At 43.9% G+C, this 15,220-nt stretch overlaps 1 protein-coding gene across 29 annotated transcripts in view; it reads left to right on the top strand.

Moving 5' to 3' along the window:
* The window catches only part of OSBPL3 (oxysterol binding protein like 3), a 170,808-nt gene that overhangs the window by 94,749 nt on the left and 60,839 nt on the right, over window positions 1-15,220 (top strand). For 9 of the 29 annotated variants that reach the window (XM_070615994.1, XM_070615995.1, XM_070615990.1 and 6 more), the window contains 7 exons: window positions 6,557-6,673; window positions 6,837-6,890; window positions 7,677-7,790; window positions 10,972-11,139; window positions 11,728-11,848; window positions 14,115-14,218; window positions 14,425-14,517. In XM_070615994.1, the coding sequence (XP_070472095.1) occupies window positions 6,557-6,673; window positions 6,837-6,890; window positions 7,677-7,790; window positions 10,972-11,139; window positions 11,728-11,848; window positions 14,115-14,218; window positions 14,425-14,517 (771 nt within the window). The remainder of the gene's footprint in view (window positions 1-6,556; window positions 6,674-6,836; window positions 6,891-7,676; window positions 7,791-10,971; window positions 11,140-11,727; window positions 11,849-14,114; window positions 14,219-14,424; window positions 14,518-15,220) is intronic. The other 20 variants (XM_070616000.1, XM_070615985.1, XM_070616001.1 and 17 more) reach the window with 5 other exon arrangements.

Genomic DNA, 15,220 nt, shown 5'->3' with positions numbered 1-15,220 from the left:
AACTTAACCACTATACCACCGGTTGGCCCCTCAACGGCTCTTTCCTAGGGAGCAGAAAGTCCAATTCCTACTTCAGTGATATAATGATATTAAAAGACTAAAGGCTCAGAAGTGACAGTGTAAGAAGGAAGACAGAGGCAAAACAGAAGATTTCCCTAGAATAATCTGACTTCTCTCCAAGGTCCTCTACACCCTGGTCCTGCTGTCGAGTCCAGCTGTGTCTCCCCCTGCACCTGTGCATGAGCCCACATCACAACTAAAATCACCTCCTCTCTCTTCCCACTCCGGAGGAGCCACGTTCCTGACCATCTCTGGCCTTGTGGTCCCTCTTGCCCTTTGTAGTGGGCTGAATGGGACGCTTCCCCCAGAGATATGTCCACATCCTATAACCCCTGGACCCTGTAAATGTCACTTTATTTGGTAAAAGAGTCTTTGCAGATGTAATTAATTTAAGGGTCTTGAGATGAGGAGATCATCCTGGATTATCCAGGTTAGTCCTAAATTCAGTGACCAGTGTCCTTATAAGAAACACCCAGAGGAGAAGACAGATATGGAGGACAAAGTGATATGAAGATGCAGGCAGAGATTGGAGTGACGTGGCTACAAGCCAATTAATGGCAATAGCCACCAGAAACTGGAAGAGGCAGGGAACACCATTATGGACTGAATGTTTGTGTCCCCCCAAAATTCGTATTTTGAAGACTTTACCCTCGGTGTGATGGGATTTAGAAATGGGAGCTTCGGGGGTGATTAAGTTTAGATGAGGTCATGAGGGTAGTGCCCTCGTGATGGGCTTAGTGCCCTTGTAAGAAGAGGAAAGACACCAGGGCTTGCTCTTTCTCACGCATGGAGGAAAAGCCACGTGAGCAGGCCACGAGAAGGCAGCTGTCCCCAGGCCAGGAAGCTGGTTCTCACCAGGAACCGAATCTATCAGCACCTTGATCTTGGTTCCCAGCCTCTACCCAGTCTGTGGTGTTTCGTTACAGCAGCCCAAGTTAAGACAAACACATTCTCCCCAGACCCTCCAGAGCGAGCTTGATCCTGCTGACACCTTCGTTTGGGATTTCTGACCTCCGGAAGTGGCAGACAATACATTTCTGTTGTTTGAACCCTCCAAGTTTGTGGTAATTTGTCAGGGTAGCCTGAGAAACCCTGCGTCTCACTCTGTGTCAGTTTTTCTTCGAGTCACCGCTCAAGTCCTTCGCCTGAGGTGGATGGAGCCCGTGGCTGCTGTGCCTGCCTGAGAGCGGGAGTCTGCAGCAGCTGGGTCTGAATCTCCCATTCGGCATTTACAAGTTTTCAACCCTGTGGTATCTCTTTATTTTTCGTGGATGTTCACTTCTTGAATGGCAGTACTTGGTCTTATATCTTTGCATCTCCAGTACCTGCTGCTAAGCCTTAGATCTTTCCATAGAGACTACCCTATTAATTAGAAGCTCAGTTATGAACTAGAATATAACCTGCTTAACACAAAAGTCATTCCTTGTTTAGTTTGTAAGGCTCTCCAGGGTCTTCACCTGTCACTAGGTTCTCATTAAGAGAACCAGTTATTCTTTTGCATTAGTGAAAAAAAAAATTGCTGGTGATTTGGATCAAGGATAAGGAAATTTATTGTGCTAAATTTCTGCCACCTACTATGATTTTTAAGTCACATATGCATCAGTTAGCCAGAATGTCTCTCATTTGATTGCAAATTTCAGTTAGCTCTGAAAAAGTAGTTTCGAGTGCGCTGTGAGAGAGAACACTGTTAGCAGCTAGTGCCATGCAGCAACAGAGTGGGTTTTCTTGAGGAGCTGTGATTGCCCTGTAATTGGAGTGCGAAAGTGTTCTATCTGAAACAGTCTGTGATTCTCTCCAGTGCGCAGACACCAAAGGGCAGAGCTCTGTGATGTGCCAAAGGAAATAAAGATAAAATGTTAAAACAGTGCTGGAAGGTATACAGTGAAAAGCAAAAGTCTCCCCACCCAGTGCCTCTGACCCAGTCCCATTCGCCTAAGCGTCTGTGTTGGAGATTTTCCCTGTCATCACAGGGCACGTGCCCATCTGTGGTGAGATAGCTCAGGGTCACCTACGCACGGCTGTCTGCCGCTGTGACTCTTAGAAAGGGGCAGTGGAAGGGGCACTGAGTTGGAGTCAAAAGACTGGGTCCCGGTCCTCAGAAATCCTTCACTCATTTTTGTGATCTTACACGAATCATGTATTTCCTCATCTCTAAAATGAAAGATTTCTCATCTCTAAAATGAAAGAGCTGAGTAGATGACTTCCACATTCTCTTTCCAACGCTGAGCTTTAAAGGAAACACCCCATGACTCTATGGGGGAAAACAAGTCATTACAGTATACCCGGAAAAAAAACCCCAAAGATATTCTTGAGTTGCTTGTGTGGACAGAGTTATCCGGTCATCATTAAGCTAACGCACGTGCGTATTAAGTGTGGGAACATGCTGTCAGAGATAGACTTATTCTGCTTGGGGAGAAAGTGGTGCTGGGGGTCAGGGGCTGGATTGGCAGGAGAGAAGGGGGCCCTGGTGAAGATGGGCTGAGATACTTGTAGGTGATCTTGTACACTGTGTGTGGCCTCCAGTCCACAAATGAGGTCACCCACTTAATAGTTTGTGATCTTGGGCAAACTCCATTGGAGCTTCATTTTCCTTATCTGTAAAATGAGGAGAATAATACCTTCATTATAGAATCATAGCGAGGCACACAGAAGGTATTCGATAAATAGTAGTTGTCGCTTGTGTTACTAGAATCACTATCACAAGAACAACTATGAAAATCCCCCTACCACCCGGGTGGGCTCCATGGCATTTATGGGTTGTGTGTCTCCATCTTTAACAGTAGCTACAGCTCGTAAGAGGCCCTTGTTGACAGAGCAGAGCATTGTAGAGAGTAAAGTGCATGGGAGATGCTGTCTGTAGCCTTGAAGGGCTTGTGTACAATTAAGGAGCTATTTAACAAACAGTGATAACCTACAGATCTGTTTGAGGAATCTAAAAAAGTACCAATGTAAATTTCAGTCATAAATGCTGTGTGAGTCACCAACAGGGTAGAAATAATTATATGTGCATTAAAGTTTTTTTTATTAGTATTTTAATTGTAAATTCACCTGTGGTCAACACAGTTGGAAAGCATTTTTCTCTTACTTGGAAATCCAGGGTGGGAAGGACCTCAGGTGGAGTCACTCACTGACAGAGCTGGCAGCTCGCATGTTTTTTTCTCGCCATTGTCAGTATCAAATGCTGCCAGGGACTCTCCTTTTCTTCCCTTGCCTCCCATGCTTTCTCACGGATTCACCCCAAAGACCCAGTGTAGAGTCTTCCATTATCTAAGTAGTTAAGGCACCAGTTTTTTTGGTCTGCAACTAGCCAGCTAATTGAGACTTAAATCATTTTGGGGCCTGAGTCATCTGGACATTTGCCTCCCTGCCCCTGGCCTGGGTTGGTGAGCTCCATCTCTGTGTGAAGGGGGAGGAAGGACAGTGGCCGTGGGCAGGTCGTGCTTGCTCCTATCCACATGGCCTTCAGAATCCTGGGGAGGGAGGGTCTTCATTGCTTAGTTCTCCTTTTTTCTTTAATCTTCTCACTTAGATCCTAAGGTCAAGGATTATACCTGAGGTTACTAGACTGAAGCTAATGCTACTGTTTCTTGGGTTTTTTTTGGAGACTTTCAGCCAATATTTTATTTTATAATTTTATTATGGTGAGAACACTTAACATGAGATCTGCATCTTAAATTTTTAAGTGCACAATGCGGTATTGTTAACTAGAGGCGCGATGTTGTACAGCAGAGCTCTAGAACTTAGTCACCTTGCATAACTGACGCTTTATACCCATTTACTGTGAGACGAGTTTGTAAGATTTGGAAGGGATCTCACAGTGCATTTATTCTGACCTCCCTCCTAGACTAGGAATCTCCTCTGGGGTACCTCTGCCAGCTTCTGACAGAGCTCTCCAGTGACTAGGGAACGCCCTTTCTCATAGAGCAGTCCATGTCATTTTATCATTTTCCATAGCGCTAATTATCAGATAATCAGACTAGAATCCGGGGCCCTGTAACTCTGACCCATTAGTCCAGGTTTTGTCCTCAGAGCCTATCCAGTCGAATCCCAGTTCTTCAGGACAGCCTGGTCTCCCAGACGGTGGCTGCTCTAGGTGGGCTTGTGGCCCAGCGGCAGCAGCCGCCTCACCTGCGCAGGTGCAGCTCAGGCTTCACTCCAGACCTGCTGAACTGAAATGTGCATTTGGACAAGATCTTAGTGGTTGGCACGCGCAGGACAGTTTGAGAAGAGCAGCATTAGATAACATATACCCCCCACCCCAAATTGTTCTTCTTTCAATTGCTATTGCTGTCAGGCCTGCTAGTGTTCAAAAAATCTTAGTGGAGGAAGAAACAGTTGACAAGAAGCAACAACTCCAACTCTCAGTAAGTGCAGAATTGGTCTGACATCAGTTAAAGCTGTCATTATATTAAACTGGAATTCTATTGACGAGTATTTCAATGTGTCCATAGTACTGACATAAAAGATAATATCGATGATCCTGAGGCTTTAGAAGATCATAAATGCTTTAATTGTTAAAGAAACGTTAAATGATGCTCCACGTGATTTAATTTGGTATTGCTTTGTGATTTTTAAAAACCTGATAAAGAGACTGAGTGAATAATCAGAACAAGCCACTCTCCAAGTCATGCCGGCTGGAGCCAGCCATAAAACTCTCTTCCACACCACTCTTCAGATGCGGGAAGAATGGAAGCTTAAATCATTTTCTGTTTCTGACATCACCGCAAGGGCAGTGATTGAGAATCCAGCATTTAAAAGGTGCCCAGGAGACGTACACTGTGGAAACAGCTGTGCTGGAGGGAAGTGCTTTCAATTCGTGTACTCAGCAATATGGAAATGAACTTTGCCAGCTCATGAGCCTGAATAAATGCTTAGCTGCCTTCCCAACGACAAAGCAACTTTCTATATTTGGCACTTTTTAGACATTTGTTAAAACAGACTGAATTTAACGGCGGTTGACAATGCCAGACTGTCTTCGGTTAAAGTCAAGCAAAAACCTTAAGAAGCCTCTTCCCTGAGACCCTGTCATATTTCTCTCTCCACCTGGTATTCATGGTGAGCTTTAAGCCTGACCCCTAGGGCAGGACATCAGCCCAGCCGTGTCGTGCTAAGTCAGCAGGGCCTTGATTTCTGCAGGGGCCCAAGTCCACCCTTTACTGTGTATCTGAGGACCTTCAGCTCAAGGTACATGTCCTACTCCTGGGTCACCAGGTGTGGAGCACAGGTGGAACGACTCCCTGACACCTGGTCCCTTTAGCCAGGAGAAACTGGAGTCTTCTGCTTTTTTCTGTCCTAAGTACCAATTGACCCCAATCTAGTGCACATTTTTGAAATCCTTCACCCCAAGGGCTCTGTGGGGCCGTTTCCTACCTGCCTTGCTCCTCAGACTCAAGTCATTCACTAAATATTTATTTAGGGCCCCTATGTTTCAGGTAGTGAGATTATAATAAATGAGACCCAGTCCCTGTCCTCATGGAACCCACATTCTAGCTAGGGAGACAGACAATGCCAGGGAGGATTGTGTAAGTGCCAAGATGGGAGAGAATTCCTGCCCCCAGGAAGAGGTTTGGGGCTAAATGAGAATTCATGGCTGAGAAGTAGATGGGGCAGACATTCCAGATATAAAAGAGTGTGTGAGCAAAGACTTGGCAGCATGAAAATGCACAGGCTTGCATAAATTTTCAGAATTCTTAGTGTTTTTCTTTTGTATTCTTTCTTAAATTCTTTTTTAGTCAATTGAAATAATCTGAATAGTCAACAATGGAGGATTAATTGTAACAACTGTTTTCACCTCTTTAAAATTGCAGACAGCTCAGAAGAGCAATAATTGACCAAAAAAAAAAAGTTTTTGAAACAAAAGAAAGAGAGAGAAAACAAAATTTCTGGAAAAAGAGGATGAAAATACTTATTGCCAAGGCACCTTTTTGATGCTTCAGGATCTCCAGTATTTAAATTCCTAGAATTCAAAGATATTAACTTGCAACTAAATCATTATTTCAACCAAGTTGTCATGTTTACCAGCTTGCATCCAGTCTCATGTTTTTCAGCCGATTCGTAGGTCGATCTTCCTATATTCCCATCCACTTCCTCCCCTCCCCCACTTCCATCCTGATGTCTGTAGCTTTTGGTTAGAATTCAGACTGGAGTCTGGTGCTGAATCAACAGGAGCTGTGTGATAATGTCAAAGAGAACAAAAACGGAACTTATAGTCAAGTCTAACTTTCGCTGTGGTTGTCAAGGTTTAAGCACCAAGAGAGGGAAATATTCCCTTCTAAGAGAGAGCTTTTGAAAAAAGAAATAAAATTTGATACCATTAAATTATAGCATTAAATCTATAAAGTCCAGGCACTGTATAAAAATTTAATTTTAATCTTTTCTCCGCAAAAAACCTAGCCAGACTCACCATCCTGGATGGATTTACTAATAGGCTGAAGTGCTTCTTAACATGATTACTTTTAGAGAAAGCCATTTAGCATGAACTCTTTTGTTGGAACAGGACAGCTGGGAAGTGGTGGAAGGACTGAGGGGAGAGATGAATTACACCCAGGAGCCACCAGTTCAGAAAGGATTTTTGCTGAAAAAGAGGAAATGGCCCTTGAAAGGCTGGCACAAGGTAGGACGCGGGCCTTGGCCTCACCTTCATTTGTACCCACACGGCCCCACTCAGTACCCAGTTCTTAGGCACTTGTACTTAACTTGAAGTTGAAAACTGGGACCAAGGAAAGGACGGACATTTAGATGAAATGTCTTAATGAATCACGCTTTCTTCCCCACAGAGATTCTTCTATCTGGACAAAGGAATCTTGAAATATGCCAAGAGCCAAACAGATGTAAGTCGTTTTATTAATCCAACGTGCTGTTGGAGAATTCTGAAGGGCTAATTGTTGTCAGCTCATGGATGGGATTGTGCACATTTGGGGATTGCATTTCTCTGAACTGGAAACCACAGAAGGGTAATAGTTCCTTCACAGGGAACAGAGGTGCCTGGTCCCAATGGCCCAGCTCTGGGGTTCTCGGTAGGCTCAGTTCACCTGCCAAGAGGAGGTGTGGGGGCCCCTCTCAACACCCTACTGGGTATCCAGGGGTCTGTTCTGGTCTTAGGGTTGTGCTGAGAGGTTCGCCAGGTGGGAGAAGACATTTTACAGCAAGATAACAGGAACAAAATATAGGGTGTCATTCGCACTGTTATAGTGGCTGAGGGTTTAGTGGAGAAAGCCCTTCATGAAGATGACGTGAGGTGCACTGCAGTTAATAGGTGAATTCACTGGCGTGGGAGTCAGTCCATGGGGCTTCCTTTCTTGTCTTCTCACTTTCTGCTTCCTTACTTTCTTGCTGCCTCATTTACTGGCTGTGTAAACCACTTGTTACCCAACCCCTCTGTACGTCAATCTCCTCGGCTGTAAAATGGAGAGAGTGCTTCCTACCTCACAGCTTAAATAAGAGAATGCATGTACAGCACTTAACTCAGGACTGATTCACACCAACTGCTTGGGAAGTCATAGTTATGTTTACAACTAGTAGATGTGGAAGATGAGGGTAGAGGCAAGGAGTGTCAAGCATGTTACTACTGTTCTTAACACCGTGGTTCTTAAGAGGCCCTCTTCGTGCCTCTGCAGATAGAGAGAGAGAAGCTACATGGCTGCATTGATGTTGGGCTCTCGGTGATGTCTGTAAAGAAGTCATCAAAATGCATCGACCTGGATACTGAGGAGCACATCTACCATCTGAAGGTGAGACTGCTTCCCAGGTGCCATCTCCTGTTGCACAGAGTTATCATCAGTTATTGTGCTATTGGTGATGCCTTTTGAGTATTTCAAAACAGTCAGCCAACACGTGGAAGATCTTCATTACAAAAGTATTTGTAATGGATGCTCTTGGTCTTTGGATGGGAGAGTTCTTCATTGTGCAGGCTGTCTCTTCCACTGCCGAAGGTTTAGCATCCTTGTCCCCTCATTCCTTGAATACCCCCCTCCACCCCATGATTGTGACAACAGTCATTTAGAAAAAAATCTTCATGTTTCTGAATACAAACCTTACCCTGCCCCCAGGCAGTACTATGTTTAGTGAAGAACTATTTACCGTAGTTTAAAATATGTTTCCTGAAGTGCAACATAACATTTCGTCTCTGGAGCCCCATCTTATAACTTGGGCTAATTTTATAGGGATTACATTAAAATTCTCATATTACAGTGAAGGTCAGGAATTTTTCTTCTAAAGTATGGACCTCCAAATAGTATCTCTCAAAGTGCTTATCTACCCTCTTCTGCCCTCTCCTGCAGGTGGTGTAGATAGTTAAAAGCATGAAGTCAGAACTTTCGAGATCCAGATCTGGTTACATCTTGACCTGGCTACTTCCTAAGCTGTTGGCCTTGGGCAAATTATTTAATCTCTGAAAGTCTTAGTTTTCTCACCTCCCAAAATGAAAATGATTATAGTACTCGTCTTGTAGGGCTGCAGGTAGAAAACTTGGCATAATGCCCGGCCCACAGTAAGCTCAATAATGTTAGTTATTGTGTGTAATTATCAGGTGGTACCGAATGTTAGAAATTAATTGAGAAAAATGTTAAGACTGTTTTCTTATTTGGGCAAATTACTTGGACTATTGGGAAGGTGGGCTGAGGGCTGAAAAAACAATAGCTTGAGATTGTGAGCTCCATGTCTTAAGATGTCCCTGTCTTCCCCATGGCATGTATGTGGTGCTTGGGCAAATACATACTTAACACATACATGTGGTTGATGGACCGCACAAGACAGTCAAATCCACATTGTTTCCTAGCCTCAGTCCCTGTTGTGGTGGGTGCAGTTAATTGGGTAAAGCGTTTCTCACGCTTGGCACTGTTGACGTGGTGGGCTGGAGAATTCTTTGCTGTGGGGGCTGTTCTGTGCCCTGTGGGATGCTGAGTGGCACCCCTGGCCTCTGCCCACTCGAAGTCAGTAACAAGCCCCCTCCAGTTATGACAACCAAAAACTGTCTCCAGACATTGCCAGATGACCCCTGGGGGGTAAAATCACCCGTGGTTGAGAAGGACTAGTGTGAGGTAAAGGAGGGAGAGACTATAACCTTAGGAAAAAAGCGTCTCCCTCCCCACCCTTGTTTCTATGGTCAGTCTCCTCTAGAATAGTTTAGGGTATTTCTCCATGGACTGCCAGTGACTCTTAGTTCTGTGTTTTGACGTGGTCAGGAAATGATAAGTTCTAGTTCATCCACTAGTCTAGGTAACAGAATAGAAGGAATTACTAATTACTAATTTTTAAAGACTAGAGTACCTTAAAATATGTTGAATACTAGTGTTGTGATAAACATCCTTTCCTATTTCTCTGTGTTGATTCACTTTAAGTTCCGTTTGTATTTCTCATTCATTCTTTCGAACATCTTCTGTGACTGCTAGTGTGGGGATGTGTAGTCATCTGAGGGTCCTAGTTAATAGCTTCAGAATCAGGCGTTTTTAAATGTGGGCCATCCAGTCCCATTCTCTTATTTTATAGATGAGGGATCTGGGCAGCAGAGAGTTAAGCGGCTGTCCACTCATGGTCCTATAACTACTTGAGGGGCTGGAACAGAGCCCTGCTCAGTTATTTAATAAAGTACTCTTATTTTTCTACCTTGTTTAACCAATAAAAAATGAGTCAAGATGAATGCTTTGGGCACTGCTTTTTTAAGGGCGTCTGAGAGTAGATCAGTGCAAAGGATGACACAAGATTCCTGTAAAATTCTTTTAACCGTATCTGGGAAATGAAATATATTTCAAGAAGATAATTTAGGGGAGACAAATAGATGTGAGTCTGTTTGCATTGCTTCTTCCTGTAAGTGGCGCGTTCTGTAGCACCTGGAGGTGTTTTAAGTCTTGTGTGTACTTTCAATCAGCACGACAAACGTAAGAGCCAACCTCACATTTCCGAAGTGAAGGATGCTGCTGAACTTTATTTCCACACCCGTGCTCTCAGCAGTGGCATTAGTGAAGATCTTAACAGGATTGACCTGTATTTTTCTTCTTGAAAGTTAACCTACTATGCATCCTTTTGGGTTATTTTAAATTGCTGCTTCATGAATCTCTGTGTTCTAATATATACATATTTATCATTCTTCATTTTGAAAATATGAATACACTCTCATACATACATTGACTATTAAGAAATATCTATGGTGTATAGGTGCTTGTTATATTCTTTTTAGTACTTTTATGAACATTTGAAATATTTTATAGTAAGTGTTACTAGTTACAAACACTATTCTTCATGGAAATTAGACATTGATATAATACTCATTTATGGAGAGAATGGCTAAATGTTTGTGTGTGTGTTTGAAAAATTCTGGAAATCACTGGTAATACTTTATCAGTTTTTCTCCATTTCTGAGAGCAAGAGAAATGTTCTTTTAAATGACCTTCGCATTCATTAATATATATTCCTCAGCAATGTATTCTTTGTTAGAGAAGACTAACAAGGTTAGATATTTTAGGAAGAATTTACTAATTCATTCCAGTTCAGAGAAGATTGATCTGAAAAGTCTGAATAATAAGAGTTCAAAAAAAAGGCATGGTGCTAATATTGTCAATAGAGATAGGAGAAGCTGGGACAAGACAACTTGGAAAGGCTTTAAGAGACAGATATAGGTTTGAGTTTATTTGTTGTTTACTATAACCGATACTGTTTTGCTTTCTTAATAATAGCATAGCAATTGGACTCTTTCATAGAAGCCTAAATATATAGTTTATGAAGAGTTTTACTCTCCATTTCCTCCTCCAGCTTGTTCCGTTGGACCACATAAATGTAAACTAAGTCAGGACACTGATATTTCTACACGCGCCAACATGAAAGAGGGGGTGTCAGGAGTGACCTCAATTTGATAAATAATTCTTCTTTTCAGTGAGTGATGCTCTTGTTTCTTTCTTTCAATTTAACGCAATTTAGGTAAAGTCAGAAGAAGTCTTTGATGAGTGGGTATCCAAACTCCGCCACCACAGAATATTTCGTCAGAATGAAATCGCCATGTTTCCACACGAAGTTAATCACTTTTTCCCAGGATCCGCTGGCACAGACTCTCCGTCTGGGGCCTTGGACTCCATATCAAGTAGGAAGGTAATAATTTGCCAGTAATGAATTTAAACGGAGGGAGTGGCTTTGCATGGGGGCTGTGTCTGAGGAAGGAGAGGTTTGTGGGGAGGGAACAGGGTCAGCTTGAGCTGGTATTCAATGAGTCTGTTTGCCCAGCCGGTCAGAACCAGGGCCAGAGGAGCATCTGTTATCGCTGGGACAGAAACTGAAGAGTAGCACAGAAGGAGGAATTTTCTAGCCCTGAATGCTCCCTGTTTCTCTTGACTAGTTTAACTTTGCTTTTCCTATCTGGTTGTAAAATACAGTAGGTGCACGTACAGCCATACAGGATTGCAAAATTTGCCAACATTTATATCATTATTTTGGTATGATTATCATTTGACAGAAGGAGAAATTAAGGACCGCTGTCCAAGGCCTCATAGCATGGTGTGGCCAAGCCAGGGTGACCCCCAGAGCTTAGGGTCTCCAGTGGAGTGCTTTGCTAGAAGCTTCTTCCCATTACAAGCAGAGGGCTCCCATTAGCGACTAGCCCACTTTGTTATCCTTTACCCCAGCCTGTTCCCGCTGGGCTCTGTTTTCATTTCTAATGTGCTTTTGTCATCTGTGGAACAGCGTAGCAGTATCTCAAAGCAGAGTTCATTTCAAACTGGAAGCAATTTATCCTTTTCTTGTGGTGAGACACGAGTTCCACTATGGTTGCAGTCTTCAGAGGACATGGAAAAATGCTCCAAAGGTAGAGTGACTTTAAGCCTCTGCTTCTTTCTTTCTTGGCTCTTAGATTGTCCGGGCTTGGTGAATTTGTATCCTTCCCTGTCTCTGGTCTACATTCCCTCTCATATTTTTCTTATGAAGTTGGCACTCGTGATTGACAAAGGAGTCTTTCCTTCAGAGCTTTATGTCCTCACCTGGGTGTACATGCAGACAGGTTTCCTTTTCTGTTCTTTAAGGACTGATGCCTGGGGGCTGGCCCAGTGGCACAGCAGTTAAGTGCGCGTGTTCCACTTCGGCAGCCCGGGGTTCACCGGTTCGGATCTCGGGTGTAGACGTAGCACCACTTGGCAAGCCATGCTGTGGTAGGCGTCCCACATATAAAGTAGAGGAAGATGGGCACGGATGTTAGCTCAGGGTCAGACTTCCTCAGCAAAAAGAGGAGGATTGGCCGCAGATGTTAGCTCAGGGCTAATCTTCCTCAAAAAAAAAAAAAGGACTGATGCCTGATTTCCACATGGGCCTACTAAATCACAGTCCCTGGGGTGGGGTCTGCACAGCCCTCCATTTTTTAAGTGCCAAAAATGATTCTGATGTACATCCAGGATTAAGAATCATTGTTCTGGAGGTGAGAGGGTGAACCAAATGGAGATCCCCACAAAACAGGTGTCCTCTACCCTGGCTGAATCACCAAGAGAGCTTTTCAAATGCAAGGATACCCATGCCTAGGCCCCCTCCAGAACAATCTTTTTAGATTGGTCTGGAGTGGGGTCCTGGCATCACTGATTTTCTAAAGTTCCCCCAAGTGATTCTGTTAAGGAGCCAGCACTGAGAACTCTTGCCATAAGGAAGCTCAGTGTTCTCAACCTTGATTAGCTGAGAGTCACCCAGGGAACTAAAAAACAAAAAACTCACCGGTGGGTTTTGGGGTGTTCTGATTTAATTGTGTGGGTCTGGACTTGGACATAGTAATTTAAAAATCTTCCCCAGTTCATTTGAAAGTGTAGCCATGATTGAGAACCACTGTTAGAGAAAGCTGCCAGATGGTAGCCTTGAAAATTGCATTTTCTCCTGTTGCAAATATTATCACATCTGGAGCCATATAGGTTTGGTTCTCCCGGTAAGTATCACTCGTGAGCTTCACTGAGTGACGTTTTGGGGCAGTAATCCTTGAAGTGTTGCCTCTGGACCAGCAGCATTGGCCTAGCCTGTGAACTTACTAGAAATGCAAATGCTCAAGCCCAACCTAGATAGCCTGAATCAGAAACTGGGGGTGGATCCCAGCGATCTGTGGTTGAAGAAGTTCTCCAGATGATTCTGATGATACCAAAGTTTGAGAGCCACTGTCTTAAGGCATTCGGGCTGTGAGTCCTCAGCAGAAAGAGCCATCGTCATCCAGTGAACAGCAAATTGAGGACTCTCTTTTGAGTTAGTGACCCAGGAACTGGTCCGAGAATGCTCTTAGGTCCTCTCAGGTCAGTCTGTGGAGGATCATCATGATCCTCATGCAGATCTGTGATCGACAAAGTTATCGTTTGAGATCAAGGCGACCTTCATTTTAGTTTCATTCATTTGACTTGTATGGGTTCCTTATAAGTGGATAGTGACACCCTATTATTGCAGTGTTAGAAATGATGATGATGGGGCCGGCCTGGTGGTGCAGCAGTTAAGTTCGCACGTTCCGCTTCTCGGTGGCCCGGGGTTTGCCAGTTCGGATCCCAAGTGCGGACGTGGCACCACTTGGCACGCCATGCTGTGGTAGGCGTCCCACATATAAAGTAGAGGAAAATGGGCATGGGAATTAGCTCAGGGCCAGGCTTCCTCAGCAAAAAAGAGGAGGATTGGCAGCAGTTAGCTCAGGGCTAATCTTCTTCTAAATAAATAAATAAAAGAAATTATGATGGCGGTGACGATAATAGCTGATTTATTTAGTGCTTACAATGTGCCAGTACTCTAAAAGCACGCTGCATACATTAACTCATTTATCTCACAACTATCCTGTGAGCTTGTTGTACAATTATCCCCATTTTCCAGATGAGGAAACTGAGGCAGAGAACTTATGTAATTTGCCCAAGATTCTAAGTGTGTTCAAACTGAGACAGCCTGCTTCTCCACATCCATGCCCCTAACTGCAACAGTCTACTGCCTCTCCTGTAAAAAACAGAAGTAAAATTTCCTATCCTTACAGATGTAAATCAAAAATAAATTAGAAAAGTAGCTGGCACTAGCATAATGAAACCTGAATGCCAAGATAAGTGCTTTTGAATCCCCATTTTGCTTTTCTCCCCCAGACCTGGCACACTGTCATGCCTACCTGGTGGAAATGAACCAGCTCCTCCAGAGTATGGACGTCCTGCATCGGACATACTCGGCACCAGCTATCAACACCATCCAGGTTAGACAGATCCCTCTTCTCTTTGCATTCCGGCATTTTTCTGCTTTGCTTTCTCCTCCCCAGCCTTTCACTAACAGTGGGATGTTGTCTGGTCGGTGGCTTCAGCCAAATTCGTGGGGATGGAGGTGGTCACTTGGCCGTGCATTTTTCCCTATTGGTTTGGTGGACCTTACTGTCTGTGCTCTCTTTCCTGTTTTGAAACAAAGGGTGGAGCTTTTGAAAGTCCCAAAAAGGAGAAAAGATCACACAGGAGGTGGCGGTCCAGAGCTATTGGCAAAGATGCTAAAGGAACGCTGCAGGTAACCATGGCCTCTCCCAATAGGCCGGTTTCTTCATTGGCCCTGCTCTCCATGCCACATGCTGGGGCATAGACAAACAGGAGAATAGACAAGTGAATATTCTATAGTTAGTCTCTCACATACTCTCTGCAGAGAGATGAATTCAGTCACTTAGATTTTCTGGATGTTAGAGTCGGCATGTAATGGATATTCGGTAAGAGAAGAACAGCATGAGGCTGGAGGGATGGCAGCCATTTCTAGGACTTTGGTTCCCCCTCTTTAATGCACAGTCTGCCTGCCCTCTTCCTGCTTGGGTGTGCACTCTGACCCACCTCTTCTGCTGCTGCTCAGTGGATTCATCATCTTTCTGAGCCAACTGGAGTCTTTGGGAGCAGGACATTGTGCAGGCTCTCTTCCCTCTTGTCTCCAACCTCCAAATCCCCCATCACAAGTTCTAGCCGCTGACTTTCCCCATGCACAGCTAAGCCAGAGGTCAAGATTTGTAGCTTGGCCATTGCATGTGAAATTGCTACTTGTTAGGGTCAGAATAAATCAGAAACTTACAGATAAATCATCTGCTATACTCTTCTGTACTCTTTGGTTCAAAGCACTGTATGGGTTGAACTTAAATACTTTGAAAGTAAAGAGTGATTTGTGTACAAACATGTGAAAAGTTAGTTCTTTTTATAGAACCATCATGTGCAAATAAAGAAAACATTTTAAA

This window comes from Equus przewalskii, chromosome 4, assembly GCF_037783145.1.
Source record: "Equus przewalskii isolate Varuska chromosome 4, EquPr2, whole genome shotgun sequence".
Lineage (NCBI taxonomy): Eukaryota > Metazoa > Chordata > Mammalia > Perissodactyla > Equidae > Equus > Equus przewalskii.
This window is presented reverse-complemented; position numbering and strand designations above follow the sequence as displayed.